Genomic DNA, 26175 nt, shown 5'->3' with positions numbered 1-26175 from the left:
GAATCTGCGAGTGTAACAAATAAAAAGGCATACGAAAGTAATGTTTGTTTACTGTTTTTTATTGATGTGATGTACATACAGAGATACGTAAACATCGGCTTGGGAACGACACATTGAGTTCTCGGGCGCGCGACGGCACAAGGGACTCGGCCCGGAGCCTAAGGATTGGAAAAACGAAAAAAAAAAAAGAAGAAAAAAAAAAAAACAACAACCTGTGGCTGTTCACAGAGTCTGGTACTGTTCAACGCGGCCTGTGCCTGGGTCACTGGTCCTGGTCCCTGAGCTTGTACCTGGTCACTGAGCCTGTGCCCTGTTCACTGAGCCTAGTCATTTTGTGAGAACTATACATACATACATACATACGTATGAAAACACTATACGTACATATTAAGACAGCACTGTACATACGACCTTTACCTGTTAACTTAGCATCGTCCTCTTCACAGAGCCTGGTCATTTTTGTGAGAACTATACATACATATGAAAAGCACTGTACATGCATGGTCATCTTTACTGGTCCTCTCCACTGAGCACGGTCCTGTTTACACAGCCTGTGTCTGGTCACTGAGCCTGGTCATTTTGTGAGAACTATACGTACATGCATTTGAAAAGCATCGTACATACGACCTTTACCTGTTCACTTGGCCTCGTCCTCTTCACAGAGCCTGGTCATTTTGTAAGAACTATACATACGTGCATATGAAAACACTATACACACATACATACATACATACATACATATGAGAATACTGAGAGAATACAGCCTGGTCCTGTTTACTGAGGCTGGTCATGGTCACACAGCCTGGTCCTCACTTCACTGAGCCTGGTCATGTTCACACAGCTGGGTCCTCTTCACTGAGCACGTTCCTGGTCCTGTTTACACAGCCTGTGCTTGGTCACTGGTCCTGGTCCATGAGCTTGTACGTGGTCACTGAGCCTGTGCCTGTTCACTGAGCCTAGTCCTGTTCACACAGCCTGGTGCTGTTCACTTAGCCTGGTCATTTTGTGAAAACTATACATACATACATACATACATACATACATATGAAAACACTATACTGACATATACATGAGGATACTGTACATACAGCCTGGTCCTGTTCACTGATACTGGTCCTGTTTACTGAGCCTGGTCATGTTCACACAGCGTGGTCATTTTGTGAGAACTATACATACATACATACATACATACATACATACGAAAAGCACTGTACGTACGACCTTTACCTGTTCGCTTAGCCTCGTCCTCTTCACAGAGTCTGATCATTTTGTGAAAACTATACATACATGCATATGAGAATACTGTACACACTGCGTGGTCCTGTTAACTGATTCTGGTCCTGTTTACTGAGCCTGGACATGTTCACACAGCCTGGTCCTCCTCACTGAGCATGGTCATCTTTCACTGAGCCTGGTCCTCTTCACACAGCCTGTGCCTGGTCGCTGGTCCTGGTCACTGAGCTTGTACCTGGTCACTGGTCCTGTGCCTGTTCACTGAGCCTAGTGCTGTTCACGCAGCCTCGTCCCGTTCACTTAGCCTCGTCATTTTGTGAAAACTGTGCCTGGTCATACATATGAAAACACTATACTGACATACACACGAGGATACTGTACATACAGCCTGGTCCTCTTCACTGAGCATGGTCATCTTTCACTGAGCCTGGTCATGGTCACACAGCCTGGTCCTCACTTCACTGAGCCTGGTCATGTTCACACAGCTGGGTCCTCTTCACTGAGCACGTTCCTGGTCCTGTTTACACAGCCTGTGCTTGGTCACTGGTCCTGGTCACTGAGCTTGTAATCTGGTCACTGAGCCTGTGCCTGTTCACTGAGCCTAGTCCTGTTCACACAGCCTGGTCCCGTTCACACAGCCTGGTCATTTTGTGATAACTATACATACATACATACATACATACATACATACATACATACATACATACATATGAAAACACTATACATACATACATACGAAAAGCACTGTACGTACAACCTTTATCTGTTCACTTAGCCTGGTCCTCTTCACAGAGCCTGTTCATTTTGTGAGAAATATACATACATGCACATGAGAATACTGTACATACAGCCCGGTCCTGTTCACTGATTCTGGTCCTGTTTACTGAGCCTGATCATGTTCACACAGCCTGTCCCTCTTCACTGAGCCTGGCCCTCCTCACCGAGCCTGGTCGTCTTCACTGACCCTGTTCCTGTTCACACAGCTCCTCTTCACTGAGGACGGTTGTCTTCACTGGGCATGGTCATCTTTACTGAGCCTAGCCTTGTTCACAGAGCCTGGTCATTTTGTGAGACCTCTACATACATACATACATACATACATACATACATACATACATACATACATACATACATACATACATACATACATACATACATACATACGTATTAAAAAACAATACAGACATATGATAAAACACTGCACATACAGCCTTCACCTGGTGACTGAGCCTGTGAAGGTTCACTGAGCGTGTGCCTGTTCACTGAGCCTGGTTCTGTTGTGACAACTGCACACACACACACACACACACACACACACACACACACACACACACACACACACACACACACACACACATATGAAAACACTATACATAAATGTGAAAACACTACACATACATATGAAAAAACACTGTACATGCAGCCTTCATCTGGTGACTGGGCCTGTGCCTGTTTACTGAGCCTAGTCCTGTTCACACAGCCTGGTCCTGGTCACTGAGCCTAGTCCTGTTCACACAGCCTGGTCCTGGTCACTGAGCCTAGTCCTGTTCACACAGCCTGGTCCTGGTCACTGAGCCTGGTCCTGTTCACACAGCCTGGTCCTGGTCACTGAGCCTGGTGCTGTTTACACAGCCTGGTCTTCTTCACTGAGCCTGGTCCTGTCGAAAAGCGTTTAGTTAGAGTTTGAGGACCGGGAGGTGGCAACCACGATGAGCCCCTGCACACACACACACACACACACACACACACACACACACACACACACACACACACACACACACACACACACACACACACACACACACACACACACACACCAAGGTTCAAACAGAAAAGGGAGGTTTTATCAGAGGCTGAAAAGAAGTTTGAAGCTAAAGTAATTGAAAAGACAGAGAAAGAATACACTTTGTGGACTTGGAGAAGGCTTTCGACCGGGTCCCTCGGGAGTACGGGGTGCCGGATCCGTTGGCGCGGGCTATCCGGTCTCTGTACGCCTGCAGTACGCGTTGCGTCCGTATCCTCGGTAATATTAACGTTCCCGGCGGGTGTTGGTCTCCGCCAGGCGAGCCCTTTTTGTCACCGGTCCTGTTTGTGACTTTCGTGGACGGGATTTCTAGACGCGGCCGGGGTCAGCGCCTCCAAATCCGAGGCCGTGGTTCTCTGCCGGAGACCGGCGGATCGCTCCCGTCGGGTGGGAACAACACGCCTGCCCGAAGCGAAGGAGTTCAAGTACCTCGGGGTCTCGTTCGCGAGCGAGGGTAAGGCGGAGCGGGAGGTCGACGGGCGGATCGGTGCGGCCGCAGCAGTGGAACGGGCGCTGCGCCGGTCCGTCTTGGCGAAGAGGGAGCCGAGTCGGAAGGCGAAGCTCTCCATTTACTGCTCGGTCTACGTTCCAGCCCTCGCCTGTGGACACAAACTCTGGGTCGCGACCGAAAGAACGAGGTAGCGGACACGAGCCGACGAAACGAGCTTCCTCCGTAGGGTGGCCGGGCTCGGCCTTAGAGATAGGGCGAGGAGCTCGGACATCAGGAGGGAGCTCGGAGTCGAGCCGCCGCTGCTCCTTCGTATCGAAAGGAGTCAGCTGGGGGTGGTTCGGGCATCAAATCCGGATGCCTCCTGGACGCCTCCCGTGAGAGGTTTTCCAGGCACGTCCAACTGGGAAGAGGCCCCGGGGAAGACCCAGGACACGCTGGAGGGATTATATCTCCCGGCTGGCTTGGGAACGTCTCGAGGTCCCCCGGAACGAGCTGGAAAATGTTGCGGGTGAGAGAGGAAGCCTGGGTCGGTCTGCCGGGTGTGCTGCCACCGCGACCCGACCCCGGATAAGCGGCGGAAAATGAATGTATGGACGGAGAAAGAATAAAGAGAGAGAGAGAATAAAGAGAGACAGAGAGAATAAATAGAGAGAGAGAGAGAGAGAGAGAGAGAGAGAGAGAGAGAGAGAGAGAGAGAGAGAGAGAGAGAATGTAAAAAGCCTTATTTGTCATGTACTCACCCTTGACAGAAGCAGTGGAAATCTGGTCAGACCTGAAGAAAGGAGACTTCTGTCTCCACAAGCTTGAACAACATACTTGCCCCCCCCCCCCCCACCCCCGCCCCTCCTTCCTTTGGTTATTACCTCTACCAGTGCATCCGTTGCACCGTTCTCTTCCTCTCTGTCCGAGCTCAATCGATCCAGCCAATAGGGAGGCCTTGATCACCCCCATCCCTGCGGGCACACACACACACACACACACACACACACACACACACACACACACACACACACACACACACACACACACACACACACACACACACACACCAAGGTTCAAACAGGAAAGTGGGGTTTTATCAGAGGCTGAAAAGCTGAAAGTTTGAAGCTAAGTAATTGAAAAGACAGAGAAAGAATATGCTTTGTGGACTTGGAGAAGGCTTTCCACCGGGTCCCTCGGGAGGTTTTGTGGGGGGTGCTGCGGGAGTACGGGGTGCCGGATCCGTTGGCACGGGCTACCCGGTCTCTGTACGCCTGCAGTAGGAGTTGTGTCCGTATCCTCGGTGTTAAGTCAGACACGTTCCCGGTGGGTGTCGGTCTCCGCCAGGCGAGCCGTTTATCACCGGTCCTGTTTGTGACTCTCACGGACAGGAGTTCTAGACGCAGCCGGGGGAGAGGAGGGCGGATGAAATCCGGTTCGGGGGCCTCGGGATCGCCTCTCTGCTGTTTGCAGAAGATGTGGTCCTGTTTGCTTCCTCGGACCGTGACCTCCGGCATTCACTGGGGCGTTTTGCAGCCGAGTGCGAAGCGGCAGGGATGAGAGTTGGAGAGTTGAACCAAATCCGAGGCCGTGGTTCTCTGCCGGAAACCGATGGATCGCTCCCGTCGGGTGGGAACAACACGCCTGCCCCAAGCGAAGGAGTTTAAGTACCTCGGGGTCTCGTTCGCGAGCGAGGGTAAGGCGGAGCGGGAGATCGACGGGCGGATCGGTGCGGCCGCAGCAGTGGAACGGGCGCTGCACCGGTTCGTCTTGGCGAAGAGGGAGCTGAGTCGGAAGGCGAAGCTCTGCATTTACTGCTCGGTCTACGTTCCAAACCCTCGCCTGTGGACACGAACTCTGGGTCGCGACCGAAAGAACGAGGTAGCGGATACAAGCGGCCGAAATGAGCTTCCTCCGTAGGGTGGCCGAGAGAGAGAGAGAGAGAGAGAGAGAGCGAGAGAGAGAGAGGGAGAGAGAGAGAGAGAGAGAGAGAGAGAGAGAGAGAGAGAGAGAGAGAGAGAGAGGGAGGGAGGGAGAGAGAGAGAGAGAGAGAGAGAGAGAGAGAGAGAGAGAGAGAGAGAGAGAAGGAGGGAGGGAGAGAGAGAGAGAGGGAGGGAGGGAGAGAGAGAGAGAGAGAGAGAGAGAGAGAGAGAGAGAGAGAATGTAAAAAGCCTTATTTGTCATGTACTCACCCTTGATAGAATCAGTGGACATCTGGTCAGACCTGAAGAAAGGAGACTTCTGTCTCCACAAGCTTGAACAACATACTTGCAGCCCTCCCTTCCTCTAGTAATAACGTCTTCCAGTGCATCCGTTGCACCGTTCTCTTCCTCTCTGTCCGAGCTCAATCGCTCCAGTCGTTAGGGAGGCCTTGATCACCGCACCTCTGCACACACACACACACACACACACACACACACACACACACACACACACACACACCACACACACACACACACCAAGGTTGAAACAGAAAAAAAAGATTCCTGTGTCAGTCCGTTATCTCACCTCGTGCCAGCAAACTAAATCAGGCTTCTTCTCCCCCCTTCCTCTCACATCCACACAGGCTGCCGCGACTCTGCTGACAGGGCTTTTCCAAAATGATATTTTTTTAAAACTCGCTCAAAGGCTCAAAACTCCTCATAAAACAACCAAAGTGCTTGAAATGCAAACATCTTATTACATTGATGTATTGAATCGAGTCCTATGAGCACAAGTCGGCAGACCCTTTAGAAAAACACATCTGCTCTGTTAACGGCATGCCGACATGCCGAGGAACTCGCGGTCCTACTTTGACTTCTAGCCGCTCGTGTTCTTCCTTAATGGTCAAGTCAAGTGGGGCTTCCCTCTCTCAGACACACACACACACACACACACACAGACTCTAGAAAAGGCCCGCGATGTCGTGAGCGATGAACCGAGTGGAGTTATCTAAAAGTTTTGTAACCTGTAAAAAGCCTTATTGGTCATGTACTCACCACCCTTGATAGAATCAGTGGACATCTGGTCAGACCTGAAGAAAGGAGACTTCTGTCTCCACAAGCTTGAACAACATACTCGCAGCCCTCCCTTCCTCTAGTAATAACGTCTTCCAGTGCATCCGTTGCACCGTTCTCTTCCTCTCTGTCCGAGCTCAATCGCTCCAGTCGCTAGGGAGGCCTTGATCACCGCTCCTCTGCACACACACACACACACACACACACCAAGGTTGAAACAGACAAGAAGAGGGCAGGGATGTTGTCAGAGGCACATTCCTGTGTCAGTCCGTTATCTCACCCGGCGCCAGCAAAAGTAACTCAGGGCCTGGTTCCTCCTCATCGCTCTCTTTATCGCTCTCACTGGCCTCCTCCTCTGCTCTGTCTCTCTCTCTCTCTCTGTCTCTGTCTCTATCTCTAGTTTGTGGAGCGGGACACGAAAGCAGGCGACTCGAACGTTGAGCGGCTTGTGCGTGTGCGTCGTCTCAGTTCTCTACAAACTTGTCAAGAACGTTTCTCTCTCCCCCCCCCCCCCCCCCCCAACCCCATTCCTCTCTCAGACACACACACATGCAAACAGGCTCCCGTGACTCTGCAGACAGGGCTTTTCCAAATTGATATTTTTCATAAAACTCATTCAAAGTCTCAAAACTCCTCGTAAAACAACGAAAGTGCTTGAAATGTAAACATCGCACTACATTGATGTATTGAATTAGGTCCTGTGAGCACAAGTCTGCAGACCCTTTAGAAAAAATATCTGCTCTGTCAGCAGCGTGCCGACATGCCGAGGAACTCGTGGTCAGACTTGTGCACTCTTCCCCCGTCGGGTTTCCAAATCAGAGGTCAGTTTGCAACTGGAGAACCAGACCCGCCGTGAGAGAATGAATGACATTGCAACGGAAGGCACAGCCAACGCCGGCACTACAGCAAGCGCTCTGTTCCTCATCATCTCTCTCTTTATCGCTCTCACTGTCCTCCACTGCAAAGGCTGCGATTTGTTGAGCGATTAACCGAGTGGAGTTATCTAAAAGTTTTGCAACATGTGAAATAATATGTCTCAAACGTCATTGAGTGAAAATAAAAAACAGAGTCTCATGGTGGAGTCAGGTAATTTATTGTACAAAGGTTGCAAAATGTCATGGCAATGGTAGCACAGCGACTGAATCCAGGTTCCTCGACGACACTACAGCACTCTCTCCCTCTACTTCTTTCACACACACACACACACACACACACACACACACACACACACACACACACACACACACACGCCAAGGTTGAAACAGAAAGAAAGGGAGGGTGGGGTTGTCAGAGGCACATTCCTAAACCGTGCCATCGTCTCTACTCGCGCCAACCAAGTAAATCTCTCTCTCTCTCTCTCTCTCTCTCTCCCTCTCCCTCTCTCTAGTTCAACATTTTCACGTTCTATCCAAGCGCCCTCTGCTGCCGATTCGACTTCTCGTCGCCCGTGTTCTTTCTCACCGACCAAGTCAAGGGAGGGGGGGGTGGGACTTCCCTCTTTCAGACACACTCTATGCAAAGGCTGCGATTTCTTGAACGATGAACCGAGCAGAGTTATCTAAAAGTTTTGCAACATGTGAAATAAAATGTCTCAAACGTCATTGAATGGAAATTTAAAAAAAAAAAAAGTCTCAGGATGGAGTCGTGAAATTTATTGTACACAGGTTACAAAATGTCATGGCAATGGTAGCACCGCCACTGAATCCAGGTTCCTCGACGGCACTACAGCGCTCTCTCCTTGTACTTGTCCCCCCCCTCCGTTCCTCCCTTCCTTCCTCAGACACACACATCCACACAGGGTCTTGCAACCCTGCTGACAGGACTCTTCCAAAATGAGTCTACGGTGGCACACAATCGCCTGATGAAAGTTACAAAGTTTTTTCTGAGTATATTCAATGACAACAAAAGTTGTACGAGTGTGTAGTTTGGGTTTTGGGCCACAGGCAAAAACGACTCCCCCTTCGAGCGACACGTGTCAAGATATGAAATGTGAAAGCTTCGCACACAAGTCACACGACGCCTCGCCGGCCTCCCAATGATCACAGGACACAGAAAGTTGTAGTATACTGTTTTATTTTGTATAGTTATCACCCCCGGTGTTACAAGCAATGACACACACACACACACACACACACACACTTCTCCGACCCAAGGTCGCGGTTCCACGTTATTCCACATCCTCCCCTTGTCCTCGGGCCAGAGTGTATCTAATGGTCCTGCAAGCTAGGGGATGGCACCGTTGGAATCGCGACGACCGTATTAGTGGGAGACAGCAAACTCGAGTCCCGCCGACCTTCGATTAAAGCTACGCTAGCCGAAGAAGCAAAAACAAAAAGAACAATTTAGATAAGTGCCTTCCCGAGGTCCCACAAGCTCGGGGTCGGAACTGTTGGAATCGCGACGACCGTATTAGTGGGAGACAGCAAACTCGAGTCCCGCCGACCTTCGATTAAAGCTACGCAAGCCGAAGAAGCAAAAACAAAATGGCCGATTAAAAAAAAAGGTTCCTTCCCGAGGTCCAACAAGCTCGGGGTCGGAACCGTTGGAATCGCGACGTCCGCATTAGTGGGAGGCCGAAAACTCGAGTCCTTCCGACTTTCCGTGAAAGCCACACGAGCCGAAGAAGGAAAAAAACAAAATGGCCGATTTTCTAAAAGTGCCTTCCCGAGGTCCCACGAGCTCGGCGACGGGATCGTTGGAACCGCGACGGCCGTATTAGTGGGAGGCAGCGAACTCCAGTCCTTTCGAGTTTGGGTGAGAGCCGCACGAGCCGAAGAAGCAAAAACAAAATGGCCGATTTGAAAAAAGTGCCTTCCCGAGGTCCCGCGAGCTCGGCGAGGGGATCGTTGGAACCGCGACGGCCGTATTAGTGGGAGGCCGAAAACTCGAGTCCGTCCGACATTCTGTGAAAGCCTCACAAGCCGAAGAAGCAAAAACAAAATGGCCGATTTGCAAAAAGTGCCTTCCCGAGGTCCCACAAGCTCGGCGAAGGGATCGTTGGAAACGCGACGGCCGTATTAGTGGGAGCGCAGCAAACCCGAGTCCGTCCGAGTTTGCGTGAAAGCCGCACGAGCCGAAGAAGCAAAAACAAAATGGCCGATTTGCAAAAAGTGCCTTCCCGAGGTCCCACGAGCTCGGCGAAGGGATCGTTGGAACCGCGACGGCCGTATTAGTGGGAGGCAGCGAACTCCAGTCCTTTCGAGTTTGGGTGAGAGCCGCACGAGCCGAAGAAGCAAAAACAAAATGGCCGATTTGAAAAAAGTGCCTTCCCGAGGTCCCGCGAGCTCGGCGAGGGGATCGTTGGAACCGCGACGGCCGTATTAGTGGGAGGCAGAAAACTCGAGTCCGTCCGACTTTGCGTGAAAGCCGCACGAGCCGAAGAAGCAAAAACAAAATGGCCGATTTGCAAAAAGTGCCTTCCCGAGGTCTCAGGAGCTCGGGGTCGGAACCGTTGGAACCGCGACGGCCGTATTAGTGGGAGGCAGAAAACCCGAGTCCGTCCGACTTTCAGTGAAAGCCACACGAGCCGAAGAAACAAAAACAAAATGGCCGATTTGCAAAAAGTGCCTTCCCGAGGTCTCACGAGCTCGGGGTCGGAACCGTTGGAACCGCGACGTCCGTATTAGTGGGAGCGCAGCGAACTCGAGTCCTTCCGACGTTGCGTGAAAGCCGCACGAGCCGAAGAAGCAAAAACAAAATGGCCGATTTGAAAAAACTGACTTCCCGAGGTCCCACGAGCTCGGCGAGGGGATCGTTGGAACCGCGGCGGCCGTATTAGTGGGAGGCCGAAAACTCGAGTCTGTCCGAGTTTCCGTGAAAGCCACACGAGCCGAAGAAGGAAAAAAACAAAATGGCCGATTTTCTAAAAGTGCCTTCCCGAGGTCCCACGAGCTCGGCGAGGGGATCGTTGGAACCGCGGCGGCCGTATTAGTGGGAGGCAGCGAACTCCAGTCCTTTCGAGTTTGGGTGAGAGCCGCACGAGCCGAAGAAGCAAAAACAAAATGGCCGATTTGAAAAAAGTGCCTTCCCGAGGTCCCGCGAGCTCGGCGAGGGGATCGTTGGAACCGCGACGGCCGTATTAGTGGGAGGCCGAAAACTCGAGTCTGTCCGACATTCTGTGAAAGCCGCACGAGCCGAAGAAGCAAAAACAAAATGGCCGATTTGCAAAAAGTGCCTTCCCGAGGTCCCACGAGCTCGGCGAGGGGATCGTTGGAACCGCGACGGCCGTATTAGTGGGAGCGCAGCAAACCCGAGTCCGTCCGAGTTTGCGTGAAAGCCGCACGAGCCGAAGAAGCAAAAACAAAATGGCCGATTTGCAAAAAGTGCCTTCCCGAGGTCCCACGAGCTCGGCGAAGGGATCGTTGGAACCGCGGCGGCCGTATTAGTGGGAGCGCAGCGAACCCGAGTCCGTCCGAGTTTGCGTGAAAGCCGCACGAGCCGAAGAAGCAAAAACAAAATGGCCGATTTGAAAAAAGTGCCTTCCCGAGGTCCCACGAGCTCGGCGAAGGGATCGTTGGAACCGCGGCGGCCGTATTAGTGGGAGGCCGAAAACTCGATTCCGTCCGAGTTTGCGTGAAAGCCGCACGAGCCGAAGAAGCAAAAACAAAATGGCCGATTTGCAAAAAGTGCCTTCCCGAGGTCCCACGAGCTCGGCGAAGGGATCGTTGGAACCGCGGCGGCCGTATTAGTGGGAGCGCAGCCAAGTCGTGTCCTTCCGACATTCTGTGAAAGCCTCACAAGCCGAAGAAGCAAAAACAAAATGGCCGATTTGCAAAAAGTGCCTTCCCGAGGTCCCACGAGCTCGGCGAGGGGATCGTTGGAACCGCGACGGCCGTATTAGTGGGAGCGCAGCGAACCCGAGTCCTTCCGAGTTTGCGTGAAAGCCGCACGAGCCGAAGAAGCAAAAACAAAATGGCCGATTTGCAAAAAGTGCCTTCCCGAGGTCCCACGAGCTCGGCGAAGGGATCGTTGGAACCGCGGCGGCCGTATTAGTGGGAGGTCGAAAACTCGATTCCGTCCGAGTTTGCGTGAAAGCCGCACGAGCCGAAGAAGCAAAAACAAAATGGCCGATTTGCAAAAAGTGCCTTCCCGAGGTCCCACGAGCTCGGCGAAGGGATCGTTGGAACCGCGGCGGCCGTATTAGTGGGAGCGCAGCGAACCCGAGTCTGTCCGAGTTTGCGTGAAAGCCGCACGAGCCGAAGAAGCAAAAACAAAATGGCTGATTTGCAAAAAGTGCCTTCCCGAGGTCCCACGAGCTCGGCGAAGGGATCGTTGGAACCGCGGCGGCCGTATTAGTGGGAGCACAGCCAACCCGTGTCTCTCCGAGTTTGCGTGAAAGCCGCACGAGCCGAAGAAGCAAAAACAAAATGGCCGATTTGCAAAAAGTGCCTTCCCGAGGTCCCACGAGCTCGGCGAAGGGATCGTTGGAACCGCGACGGCCGTACCAGTGGCAGCGCAGCCAACCCGTGTCTCTCCGGACTTTGGTTCAACGCTGCGCTGGCGGAAGAAGCGAAAACAAAATGGCCGATTTGCAAAAAGTGCCTTCCCGAGGTCCCACGAGCTCGGCGAAGGGATCGTTGGAACCGCGACGGCCGTATCAGTGGAAGCGCAGCCAACCCGTGTCTCTCCGGACTTTGGTTCAACGCTGCGCTGGCGGAAGAAGCGAAAACAAAATGGCCAATTTAGATAATTGTGTCCCGGAGGTCCCACGAGCTCGAGGTTAGGACCGTCGGAACTGTCGGAAAGTCCCCCAACTGATTCAGAGAAGCGCCTTCCCCAGGTCCTACGTGCAAAATGACCCGAGTGTGTCATCGACACTCTGCCGTTGTCCTTGGGTCAAAATGACCCTCGTGTGTCACGGAGCCCCTGATGGTGTCCTTGGGTCAAAATGACCCGAGTGTGTCATCAACACTCTGCCGTTGTCCTTGGGTCAAAATGACCCGAGTGTGTCACCGAGCCCCTGCCGTTGTCCTTGGGTCAAAATGACCCGAGTGTGTCACCGACACTCTGCCGTTGTCCTTGGGTCAAAATGACCCGAGTGTGTCATCGACACTCTGCTGTATGCAAGTGGTGTGAGCGCCCACTCATCGAAGGCTCCAGATGAAAGGACATTGGACAGTTTGACCCGCAGGACACGGGGTGTGTACGGATCGGTGAGGCCGCACGAGGGTTAAATGTGGATCACAATAGTTTATTACAGTTGGAGAGTTCATTGTTTTTTGCTTATTGTTAGAGGCAGTTTGACACTTTCGTGACGAAAAGATAAGAAGTCATGTTTAGTTTAAAGTTACATTTGTCATTCACTCCTCTCACGCACGCTCACTCCTACTTTCCTTGTTGTCGTTGTTTGGTGCTATCTCTTTTCAATATGAGTCTCTAACTTTAGTATGTTTAGGTTGCCGTTTAACACGCTCCTCTACCTCCACATCACCGCCCAGTCTTAGCAGAATCACCAGCTTCATCATTCCATCAGCCTTCTATATCTAGCCGAGACTTCTATACAACCAGAGGAGTCGCCTCCTGGTGGTCAGTAGAGAGAATGCAGCTTTAACACATGAAGCATAGACTTCTATACAATCAGAGGACTCGCCCCCTGAAGGTCACTAGAGAGGATGTAGGTTTTAAGACATAAAGCATAGACTTCTATACAACCAGATGAGTTGTCTCTTGGAGGTCAGGAGAGAGAATGCAACTTTAACAAATGAAACATAGACTTCTATACAACCAGAGGAGTCGCCCCCTGAAGGTCACTAGAGAGGATGTAGGTTTTAAGACATAAAGCATAGACTTCTATACAACCAGATGAGTTGCCTCCTGGTGGTCAGTAGAGAGAATGCAACTTTAACACATAAAGCATAGACTTCTATACAACCAGAGGAGTCGCCCCCTGGTGGTCATTAGAGAGAATGTCGCTTCAACACATGAAGCATAGACTTCTATACAACCAGGTGAGTTGTCACCTGGTGGTCAGGAGAGAGAATGCAGCTTCAACATATGAAGCATAGACTTCTATACAACCAGATGAGTTGTCACCTGGTGGTCAGGAGAGAGAATGCAGCTCTAACACATGAAGCATAGACTTCTATACAACCAGAGGAATTGCCTCCTGGTGGTCAGTAGAGAGAATGCAGCTTCAACACATGAAGCATAGACTTCTATACAACCAGAGGAGTCGCCCCCTGGTGGTCAGGAGAGAGAATGCAGCTTCAACACATGAAGCATAGACTTCACTCTTCAGAGCTGCCTGGTAACAGATGGTTAACGGCGTCTCAGTGGAAGTAACTAGTCAACAGTAATTTGTGTCATCAGTCTGATGTCATGAGTTTGGGCATTTTTAAGTCGTCTTTTTCATCACATTTTAAGGAAATATGTCATCATAGAGCTAAAAGACTTGTTTAGTAGGCTTTCCCAGTCTAGATATATTCAATAAGTAATGAACAGGTATACTTTTGTTCTTGAGGAAGAAACTTTAAAGAAATACCATTGTTGAGCTGTGAGCTGTCCTGAAGAGTGGCTGCAGACAGAGCCGGCAGGACGAGCAGGAACAACACTGACGGCTTCATCTGGAGACAAAGGGAAAAATCATTATTACATATTTATCACACCATTAGATCCTTTAAAAATAGCCATGCAGTATTTTATCAGCTGTTCTCCACACACTTTCTGCAGACAAGTAAAGTTTCTTGTTTGCATAGTTGTGATGTGCTGCTTGTCTGTACTTGGATGTGATGTCTGTGAACTGTAATCTGAGATGTTTTGTCTTGTTTGCCTCACCTTTCCTTCACCTGCCAACAAGACCTTAAAAAACTGAACTGATCCTATCTGCTGGCTTTTAAAACATAGTGTCTTTGTGTTAAAAATTGGATTTGACTTTTAGGAGATTGATTCCATTATTTTATCCGATTGTCTGTAAACATGATATTTCATAAACCTGCTGGATGATCAGATTGCTTCAGATAACAGCCCCAGTTAGTTATTGTTCCTTTTATGTTGGAAAGGCATGACTGCCTGCACGGCTTGCTGATGAGCTCAGCTTGCAAGTCTTGATCCTAGACTGTATAAAATGTGGCCGTAGTCGCAGTGACAGGACCAGGTGGCAACCTCCAGTTGCCAATGCTTCTCCGGTTGTATAGAAGTCAACAATTCAAGTGTAAAAGCTGCATTCTCTCTCCTGACCACCAGGGAGCGACTCCTCTGGTTGTATAGAAGTCTACGCTTCATGTGTTAAAGCTGACCACCAGGGGGCGACTCCTCTGGTTGTATAGAAGTCTATGCTTTATGTGTTAAAGCTGCATTCTCTCTCCTGACCACCAGGGGGCGACTCCTCTGGTTGTATAGAAGTCTATGCTTTATGTGTTAAAGCTGCATTCTCGCTCCTGACCACCAGGGGGCGACTCCTCTGGTTGTATAGAAGTGTATGCTTCATGTGTTAAAGCTGCATTCTCTCTCTTGACCACCAGGGGGCGACTCCTCTGGTTGTATAGAAGTCTACGCTTCATGTGTTAAAGCTGCATTATCTCTCCTGACCACCAGGGGGCGACTCCTCTGGTTGTATAGAAGTCTACGCTTCATGTGTTAAAGCTGCATTATCTCTCCTGACCACCAGGGGATGACTCCTCTGGTTGTATAGAAGTCTATGCTTCATGTGTTAAAGCTGCATTCTCTCTCCTGACCACCAGGGGGCGACTCCCCTCATAAAAAAATCTTCTCTTCTTCTCTCTTGGCTTGTTCCCTCAGTAAACATTGTAAACATTTTGAGTCAAACAGATCATGAAGAAGGGGATGACTTTTTGGGGGCTGTCACCCCCAATATTTGACAATGTTAATATTCCTGTTGTTGTAGTTCCTGCAGCCCATATTCACTCCCTGGAGGTTGTTTTTTTTTTTACACAAAAGAATAAAGAACAGACTCTGAGTCTCCGATTTCTCATAGGAGATATGCCACATGTCCTATGAGGAAAAAAATAAAAATGCAGAATGTAATATGCTCCCAGCTTTTAGCGTTAGCTTGATTTCTGAATGATCTTGTTATCACTAAAATATTTTTTTGTAAGTTTACAATTTGAGCATTGATGATTTCTCAGGAGACCAGAGTTTCTGTCTAAGAAGTGTTGATCGTCGTGCACCCAGATGCACGACTCTGACAAGTGAAAGTTCATGTTTACTTATTTTGTCTAAAAGCGTCGGTCCGAGGGGCAAAAGTCCGATGGGCAGTCGGCAGATCGTGCAGACGACTTCAACCAGGCTGAAGAGTCTGAGAACTATAACCTGCTTCAGAGATGTTTTCTCTGTGAAGACGAGCCCGCCTCTTGATGCCTGTCAGTACTGGCCAGGAAGGTGTGTGCTGTCGTCTGATAAGGTTAGTTTTATTTTTAAGTGTTCATGTTGAATCATGTTGGATCTGTTTTCCCCTCAGGTTGTTTCCCCAAAACAGATGTTGTTATGAGTTACAACAGATCTATTCCACTTAATAACAGATCATTCACTAGGCCCTTTCCATCGCAGCCATTGAGACACAGGTGTGATTGATGAATGTGTTTAATAAAACTTAGTTTAGGACCGAAGACCTTGAGCACAAGTGGTCCTCGTTGCCGAACTAAGTTTGATAAAACTGCATTTATCAATCACACGTCTCAATGGCTGCGATGGAAAGGGCCTAATGAATGATCTGTTACTAAGTGAAAGACATCTTCTGTAACTCATAAGAACATCAGTTTTGTGAAAAAAAAACCTGAGGGGAAAACACAGATCCAACATGATTCAACATGAACACTGAAAAAAGACCAAAAGCAGCCATCATCCTGGCCAGTGCAGCCAGGAGTCATGAGGTGGGCTCGTCTTCACAGAGAAAACATCTCAGAAGCAGGTTATAGTTCTCAGACTCTTCAGCCTGGTTGAAGTCGCCTGCACGATCCGCCGACTGCCCATCGGACTTTTGCCCCTGGGCCTGACGCTTTTGAACCAAGTAAGTAAACATGAACTTTCACTTGTCTGAGTCGTGCATCCGGGTGCACGACGATCAACACTTCTTCACAGTTCAGATAGAAACTCTGGTGTCCTGAGGAATCCTCAATGCTCAAACAGAAACAAAATGTTTTAGTGATAACAAGATCCTTCAGGAATCAAGCTAACGCTAAAAGCTGGGGGCATCTCACATTGTGCTTCTTTTTTTTCTCACAAGGCATGTGGTGTTTCTCCAATAAGAAATCAGAGGAGAGTCAAAAGCAACTAGTCTGAACAGGCACTTCCAAAACCTCTGGGTGACACCCATGAACATAGAGTATGTGAGAAGTGTACAAAGTTGTTGCGATGTGACCTCCCGAGCTTATGATTGAGATAGTTGACATACACTTTTACATTTCTACAGTAAATCTGAACCTAATTTACCATATTTATCACAGAGTATTTAAATGAGGTGTGCTTAAACAATGCCTGACACATACATATCCAGAACATCATACACATTCTTCTCATTGTACATGGCATCAATGAAAGTTTCTTTTTCTAAGGGGAATTCCTTCATGCTTTTGAACGTATATCACATTATGTATCATGTTTATCCATCATGCTATTTTAATGTTTAATGGTTAAGTTGTTGTGAGACTGAATTCAACATAAACTCAGTGTAAAAGAGTTTAGCCTGAAGGAGTGTGAGAACTTCTTTTGTGTACAAGTGTGTTCTCACAGACGAGGATATACCTAAAGAGAGAAATTGTGTATCTTTTGTGTAACCGCGGTATCCAGACGTTTAACTCCCTGGTAGAAGGAGAACAATGAGTCCTAAATTAACCCGATCTCGTGGGAAGGTTTAGAAATATCACGACATATCCACGAGTCAGTCTTACGCATTTTAGGTGTTTTGTGTGTAATTTTATGTTTTGAAAAGATCGGATGAACTTAGAAAGCAGAAATTGACAGACTTGCTGGTTTCATAAAAAAAATCCAGACGTGTCACTCCATATATGCCTTCAAGGTACCATGTGCATTGTGTTTTCTGGTTACTGTTGATATTGTGTACTAAGTTCCTTGTTAAGAAGTACAATAATAACTTGTGTAGATTGTGAAAATGTTGCGTTGAGACCATGATGTACTATGACTAATAAACTTCATCTCAGATGTATTTCGGTTTAGTTTCTGTCTGCATCTATTTATTAACCAAAATGACCTGAAACCAAATACAGTGGACTCCAAAGCCATGCAGTCAAGTATCTATGTAGATCATCACTTACAGTGGAGGATAAGTAGTTCAATCAGGAGAGACTTGTTTAGAATTAACAATAATTTAACCACCGATCTTTTGATAAGGACACGACACTTCAATTAAACACAAAGGTTTCATAATCATTAAAAGCCAAGTAGTTTTAATGTTATATAAAATATATCAAGGCATATAAACGATGAAAGAAGGTCTATTTTTTTTGCTTATCAATACATTGTTAAGGGTATGCAACATGCAATTGGTCAGGTATTGTATCTCATGGACCCTCTTCCATCACTCTTTCAGGGACAGGGCGTGGGATCAGGTACAGGTTCACAGCGATCCATCACAGCCAGGATTTCTCCCATTTGGACGCCTCTGTAGGTCCCAGAGATGGACGTCCATCTGGTCTCCCCGTTGCTGTATGTGCGGCTGATGCGTGCAGTGTAAGGGATTTCTGCCCCGTACTTATATCCCACCATACTGACACCACAGGACTGGTTTGGTGGGACTTTGCACTGGACAGAAACAGTGTGGGTGGTCGACTCAATGTACGTCGTCCCCTTGGTGAACTGGAGGGTCGTCTCCTCGCTAAACTCGATACCTGCGGAGCCGATTTTGGGGATTCCAGCAGTGATGCTCGTCTGGACGCCCACTGTGATGGAAAAGCTGGTGTCCCACCTTTGCTCCACTTGGTACGTCTTTGAGAGGGTTGCTGTCCCTGTCACTGTCTGGCACTGGTAGTTGGTGATGGCAGACTTGCGCATGGTCTCTGGAGGATACTCAATGGGTTTAACGCCATCAGTCTTATACTTGACTTCAGATAAGTGCTCACTGTCTATATCTTTGTTGAAGGTCAGGACCTGGTAGTACCTGTACCAATACTCATAACCTACCCAGGGAAGGTAAAATACCTCATCGTTAACATCCACCTTTCCAAGACCATACTCGTTCATCCCAACATAGACTTCCTTGGAGCAGGTCTTGACCGAATTCGGAGGCACTGAACCGTAAGAGCCATCCTTCCATTCCATCAACTCAAAGTTGTCTTTGTTCACAAGAACCTCAAATGGCCATAAAAAGCTTGTGTACTCTTTCCCTTTATAAGGGTAGTGGCAGTAAGGATCTATGTTCGGGCTGTAGAAGCCGGCGTTGCACAAGAATTGGCAGACGTAGTCGATGCGTCCAACATATTTGTTGTAGATTGAGATTGCTCCTTTGGGGAGAGAGTGGTTGAAGACCTGCCACTCCAGATTGGTTTGGTTGATGTTGAGCGAGGAGTACCAGTCCAAAGAATGCAGGTCAAGCTTGTTCTTAATCTCCACAGGAGTTGGAAGAACTTCATTTGTAGATCTGTTAGCAGTGATATTAGGAACCTTGTGCCCCAGACCTGGGTCCAGCAGGAGGTCTGCGTAAAAGAAGGAAAGAAAGTTTGAGCATACATTGAAAGACATCAGTAAAGTGTTATTCCAACTGCCTTTTATAACACAGATTGTATAGGGAGGAAAACATGTGGCAAACAAACAGTCATCAAATATTCAGCCAATGTCGTAGCAAGCTAACGTTACCTGATGCTGAGCGTAACAAGTTTGCTAACCATCCGTAGAGGCAAACATTTACCTTCATATTAAGTGACTCTCCTATCCAGGTGCCTGATGAAGTTTGATGTGGCCAGTCCAGTACCCTTCATTTTGAAGGTGTTGTAATAAGTAGTTATTTTGTCTTGGCTACAGAATATGCTTTCACAATTCACACTTTCCCACTCCCTTGTCAGGAGGCGGTAAAAGTTCCTAATCTTTCATTTTAGATTTTGAAGAGAAGAAGATTGCAATTTCAGTATTGCTCAAACTTCAGAAGCCCTTCATGTCCACATCTCTGTTTGTGTGTGTGTGCCGGTTACCGGTGGTGGCCTTGTAGATGTCGGCGTTCTCTCGGTCCTGGCAGTTGCCTCCGTTCCTGTACGGCTGGCTCGGGCACTCGTTGATGTTGGTCTCGCACAGCCGGCCGATGTATCCGGGTTTGCAGTTGCAGCTGAAGGACGCCAGGCCGTCGATGCAGGTGCCGTAGTAACACGGGTCCGAGGAACACTCGTTGATGTCCGTCTCACAGCGCCACCCAGAGTAACCTGAGGAAAACCCCAATTCTCTTTATGGATGGATGGAACAGTTTAGCGCCCATGTGACTTATTTGTACGCTTTGATTTACTGCATTTAGTCAATATGAATTCTGACAAATAGTTTAAGTGTGCTAATGTCCAACACCTGAGCATCAGTATTTCTTTTGCATGAACTTACCTGGCTTGCATACACAGTGGAAGTCTCCTATTATGTTCAGGCAGGTGGCCTCATTCATACACGGGTTCGACGCGCACTCGTTGATGTCCTGCTCGCAGCGCGGCCCGGTGTAACCCTGCTGGCACTTACACTGGAACGAACCCTTGGTGTTGATACAATTCCCTGCGTGCTCGCACGGGTTGTGATCTGTAGAAACAGATCCATAGATGTAGCTTCGCTGAAACGGGTTGTTGTCATGTGTGTACTTATCCCAGCGAGGAGCAATCGAGATGATTGAGGACCTTTAGTGTTGTTTTTTTAAGTCAAACCAAAGCCATTTGTTAATTACAGCCACAAAGATATGGCACCAAAGCTCATGTAAAACCGGTCACCATTGCACGTGTGAGGCTAAAAAGCTTTCTTGACATTCATTTGGTTGAAACTACACAACAGGCAGAGAGTTCAAAGGTCAGGTGGTGTGACTTTTACCCAGCGAGCACTCGTCAACGTCCTGATCGCAGGAGGCACCGACGTATCCGCGCGGGCAGCTACAGAAGTGCTTCCCGTTCAAGGGGTTGGTGTCGCAGTCGGAGCCTTTCGGACACGGGTTGCTGATGCAGGCGTCGTCCAGATGGCACAGCAGTCCTGGTGCACAGAACCCAGAAGATGTACTTCACCTTTTGGAAACCGGGTGAAAATCCTCCCGCGCCAATTTTAAGTCCCAGCATGCCTCATTCAGACATTCAGATATTTTTCCATTTTTGAACCAAACGACAGTTTTTTTTTGACTGAATCTCCTTCCTAACAGACCAAGTCTTTGTTTTATTGTGATTTTTGTTGCAGATTCTGATTCTTTAGGTCCTAATTTTTCCAAAAAGGAAATTATTGCCCACTCCAGGAGGCTTTTTTGGGGAATCTGGCTTATATCATGCTTGATGTTAAAATATGAAGGTAGATTTGTGTCTTTTTTACCCGAGCAAATTTCTTGTCTGTAGGTAAATTATCTACAAATCTTTGCTCTCAATTAAAAAAAATGCTCAATTTTTTTTTAAACGCTCTTAAAAAGAAATTTGATGTCTAAAAAAAAATTACTCTCAAAAAAAAGTGCTGTAACATCTCAGTACTATAACTTCAGCTTCATTGACCTTTCAAATGCATTTTTTTAAAGCAACTTTTAGTTTTCAGAGCTTTTTTTGAGACAAAATTTATTTTTTTGAGAGCAACTTTGAGTTTTGAGAGCGTTTAAAAAAAATTTAGACCACGTTTCTTTTTTGAGAGCAACTTTTAGTTTGTAGAGCTTTTTTTTTGAGAGCATTTTTTTTCTTTTGAGACAATTTTTTTTATTGAGAGCAACTTTTAGTTTTGAGAGCATTTTTTTTTACATCATATTTAATTTTTTTAAGAGCATTTTTTATTTATTTTTTAGCAATTTTTTTAATTGAGAGCAAAAATTTGGAGATAATTTACTTACAAACTACAAATTTGCTCGGGTAAAAAAATCTACCTTCATATTAAAAGTGTTTTTTTTTGCAGATATGCAGTTTTTTCCTAAGACTTTCCTGAATAAATACATACAATAAACACACATATTGGATTTAATTTGGGGTTCCTTCGACAACTCAAACAGGGAAAAGGATGTCTGGAGACAAAATTGGTTCCACAGTTTTCATTGGGTTGAATCCGCTTTGGGTCTGTACACCGTACAACGACGTCACAGGACAGAAGTTAAAGACGCGTCTGCTTCACTGGGACTTTATGCTCATCGGAGCGTTGCATACTCTTATGAAATCATTTCCTGTTGAGCATTGAGAGATCGTTTCCTGTAAATCGAGATGAACGTGTCGTCACCTGTGCGACCGCGGGGGCATTCGCAGTAGAAAGAAGCAACGCGGTCGTGACAAGTGGACCCCTGGTGGCACGCGGCGTAGGCGCAGTCGTCGATGTTCTCGCCGCAGTCGTATCCAGTCCAGCCGTTCACGCACACGCACTGGTAGCTGCCGTAGGTGTTGTGGCACGTGCCGCCATTTTGGCACGCACCGGGCATCAGCTGGCACTCGTCGACGTCCTCCGTGCAGAGCCGACCTGCGGGGAGGAGCAGCAGTCAGGGGATTAATAAACGCTTCCTTTTTTGTGATATAATGTCACTTTGATCAGAGCGCTGATAGCTTTCTGCTCAGGATCATCGCTTCACAAACCTGTAAACTCTGGTGTACACAGGCAGTTGCAGGCGTTGACTCCACCTACACACGTCCCTCCATTCTGACACTCGTGGCCGGGACAGTTGTCGGTGTTCTGGTTGCAGGTTTTTCCTGTAATACCTGGAACAAAGTGGGAAACATGAGCTTCAGATTTCCAGTTTCTCATTTCTCCTGCGTCTACGACAAGAGAGTGAAGCTAACTCTAGAGAGAAGGTAGCTGTACCCTCTTGAGGTTTGTGGCGACCTCGCTGTGTAATATCGTCCACTCTGCTCTACAGTTACACAAGGAGCAACCACTGGACTGCACATGTGGCATGGTGGATACAACGTGCACCAAAACCAGTCCAAGTCATCACTTCCATTGCCAGAGGTCTTCACAGTTAGTTATTTTTCTTTTTTTGAGAGGAGGGGAGGGGGAGAGGGGGGGGATTTATGGAAGCCCATTCTCAACACAAAAAAAAAACAACTTACGACCAAAAATAAATTAAAAATTAAAAATTGGGACCAAAAGATGAAACTTTTTTTTGTTGCCTTTTTTCAACGGAAAAAAATGACAACGAAAAAAACATTTTTTTTTTTTAGTCCTATTTTTTTTTTGTTGGTCCTAATTTTTTTTTTTGGGGGGGGTCCTAATTATTATTATTATTTTTTTTGGGGTCCTATTTTTTTTTTTTTTTTTTGGGTCCTAATTTATTTTTTTTGTGACGAGAATGGGCTTCCATAGTGGAATTTTGTGGTTTGCAATATTTCTGTGGGGTTCTTGCAGGTTGAAGGTCAAGTTCTTTTTGAGGGACTGAGATGAGACAGGATTTATATCCACTCTAACAGGCTTCCTCATGTGAGGACCCACTCATAAAGACGTGTTTCTGTGACGCTTGTTTCACTGCTACTCCAAAGTTCACCTTTAAGGAGGATCTTCAGTTTATATGAAGTTGTTTTCGAGGGTCATTTTTCACCTCAAGACTTGTCTTCTTCTTAACAATGTCAAGGCCACGAAACACCTGAAGGTGGCACAAAGAAAGTCATCCTCCCAATCTCGACCAAATATTTGAGTCGAGGAGCTCGATGACGTAGGAACTGCTCTCGGGGTTCGTTGGCAAACGACTGTGTTGGCAGGCGAGTTTATGTCTCAAAACAATAGTTAACCTCCGAATGTCGTAGCAAGCTAACGTTACCTGAACATGTTTGCTAACCATCCGTAGGGGCAAACATTTACCTTCATATGAAGTGAATAATATTCAGGTAGACAGACATTGTATGTTTTATATTAACATGTCGGCCATATTGCCCAGATAGTTGTTTAGTGCTGCTGTTTACGTTCCTCCTATGTTTTTCCTGCGAAGCAAATGGGGTAAAACTGCAATTTGTTGTGTAACGGTGTGCTATCATCTATGTTAGGCGCTTAAATCAATTGAAATGTTATAATTTAAAATTATTTTTGTGTTTTCTCATAATATTGAAGTGAATTCCTCTTTTACACTCATATTTTTTATAGTAGTTGTTGTGTAGAAGTCTGCTCCAAATGTCCTCGTCTCACTTTATCTGGCTTTGACTTTGACCATTAAATATTTGGGTAGAAGTACAAATCAACAGGAAGTGAACACAGCTCTTTTTATCAGTTTAGTTTCTGGGAAATGTTTTCCTTAATTTTCTGAGAGTTAGATGAGACGAGGGAGAAACCGTGAGGAGGTAACGGGAACATCTGAATATGTTATTATTATTATTATTATTATTATTATTCATGAATGCTTTCCACATCTTTACATGACTGTGTGTTGAATGTCATACTGCATACAATCAGCTGCAGTATGAGGAGATCACAGACCTGTGGTTTACATGCTGAATGCTTAAATACACTGTAAAAAAGAAGCAAAAGTTAACGTTGGTGGGAAGGCTTTTATTTTGACAGGACAGTTGTAAACTCCATAATATAAACACAGAGGTGATTTTAGTAAACTGACCCTTTAAAAGGGATAATTTACATTTATTTTGGGGATATTGAAGTGAATTCGTCTTTTGAACTCATATTTTCATAGTAGTCCCTCCACAGTCTGCATGCTCCGTCCTCATCCAAAGCAGCACTTGAATGAGGACGTTTAGAGAAGAAACATTAAATATTCGAAGCGTAATGCTTGTTCAGTTTACCTGATTCAGAGGACAAAGCCGGCAGAGCAAGCAGCAGCAACACGAACAGCTTCATCTACAGAACAGAATCCATGTTAACAAACATCCAACCAACTTTAACATCCTTAATATTACGCACACTGAAAAACAAGACTTTGATCGTGTGAAAGAGGAGCGTCTGTATCTTCTATGTTCTTCAATATGAGAATATTTTCATTTCAAGCAGTGGGGAAATTATGCATGTTATGAGGTGAGTGGTTGTAATTGAGAAGCACTCACCATGAGATTTAAAAACCAGTGCCGGGAGTCCAGGTTTATGTAACCGGCTCGCCGCTGAGTCAAAACAAATATGCACTCTTTGACTTTGACCGTTACGTATTGGAGTAGAAGTTCAAATCAACAGGATGTGAAGCGAAACCGTCTGGAAGTTCATGCTTCTTCTATTCCTCTCTTTTTGTCAGATTTTGTTTTTGGGGAAACGTTCTCACAATCTTTCACCAGAATTTGACAAAGTGAAAATTGTCATTTTCTACATTTTACATCTAATGCTTCACACATTATTGGTATTACTCAACTTGTAAAGCCAGTACTTCTAATTCAGTGTTTTTCATGTTTAAGAGTTAAACCAATGTGTTTAATTAAGTAATTATATTTTACAGTGAATATAATTTAAATGCAATAAATATGTGTTTTCTTAAACATTTGAAAGTATAATTTTCTTATTGTAGTTATTACATATATTTACATGTTGTACACTGTAAAAAAAAAATCAGACCTAAAAAAAAGATTAAATGACTGGCAGACAAACAAAAACCTAAAAATTAAGGTAAAAAAATCTGAATTCAAATAAAGGACGAAAACCATAAATCAACAGAAGTTTTCATGAAAGGTTTTTGCAGTGAAACACTTATTTTACAGATTTGTCCTGTGTTATTACAATCAAACACCTTCAATGAAGTTGTATCACTTAACGTTGTGTGTAATTCTGTTATGTCACCGTCTGAATTGACTGTAACATAACAGAATTATTTCTGTTTTTCACAATCAAACACCTTCAATAAAGGATCTGTATGAATTTATTTAGTAAAAAACCCTCATAATAATACAGATGTTTTTTTATAAAAAATACTTACATTAACAGTTGAGTTGTTAATTTATACATATTGTCTGTAATTTTACAGAGTTTTATGTATTAAAAAAATAAATGTAAAAATGTTAGTTATTTTCCGTAAAATATGATTTATTTTTTACAGTGTATGTCATATTGCATATAATTATTTTCTTTAATAGATGATTATGGACTGATGGTTTGCACACTGTTGCATATATAAACTGTAAACTATACACGTGGTGTGCTGAAGGAAATGTTGTCCTTACACAGATGAAAACTCTGCAGGAAACCAGTCGGCATGTTGTTGGTACAATAAAAAAACTAAAAACTACTGTAAAAATTGTTGTTGGTACAATAAAAGAACAGAGCTGTATCTCTCCTAAAGCCTGACCTTAGAAAAGTTGAAGGTCAACTTGGCGTAAATGATTAAATTGGTCCAGATCAGTGCTGAATGGTGAAACTATTTGCTTTATGAATCAGCGATAAAGCAGCTTGAGTACAGAAGATGCCGGTCGGTCACAACATTTTGTTGATGTTGTTGTGGTTTTGTTGCATAATCTCTAACATTTACTATGTCTTAAGTGTATGAGGTTATCTAAAGTCCTCTACTTGGTTTTGTTGCCTCAACCTCACTGTACTAGTCATTAATTAAATAGCAAACAGTCAATTGTACAATAAAGTCTTTAAAAAGAAAAGTTTGAGCATATGGTCATCATCAGAATTCATAACTTTTACTTCTTTTTAACTCATTGGAAACCTCTTGATGACTTCGGTCTTGGTCAAATCCATCAATGTAACTGGATGTATAT

The 26175-nt window shown here is 46.3% G+C and overlaps 1 protein-coding gene across 1 annotated transcript; it reads right to left on the bottom strand.

Moving 5' to 3' along the window:
- Positions 1-17962: 17962 nt before the first annotated feature.
- LOC137799396 (natterin-3-like) lies at positions 17963-24331 on the bottom strand. The gene is made up of 2 exons (XM_068596191.1): positions 24277-24331; positions 17963-19068 (listed from the first exon to the last, which is right to left on the bottom strand). Exons 1-2 carry the CDS (start codon positions 24329-24331, stop codon positions 17963-17965), a joined length of 1161 nt encoding a protein of 386 aa, XP_068452292.1.
- Between the last annotated feature and the right edge of the window lie 1844 nt (positions 24332-26175).

The sequence above is a fragment of the Clinocottus analis genome, unplaced genomic scaffold (assembly GCF_023055335.1).
Source record: "Clinocottus analis isolate CAN_PGR_092001 unplaced genomic scaffold, fCliAna1.0.p SCAF_35, whole genome shotgun sequence".
Lineage (NCBI taxonomy): Eukaryota > Metazoa > Chordata > Actinopteri > Perciformes > Cottidae > Clinocottus > Clinocottus analis.
This window is presented reverse-complemented; position numbering and strand designations above follow the sequence as displayed.

Coding starts and splice junctions, on each gene's coding strand:
- LOC137799396 (XM_068596191.1), bottom strand. CDS start 24,331: ATGAAGCTGTTCGTGTTGCTGCTGCTTGCTCTGCCGGCTTTGTCCTCT. Junction 19,069..24,276: donor GGCTTTGTCCTCTGAATCAG/GTAAACTGAACA, acceptor TCTTTTACGCAG/ACCTCCTGCTGGACCCAGGT.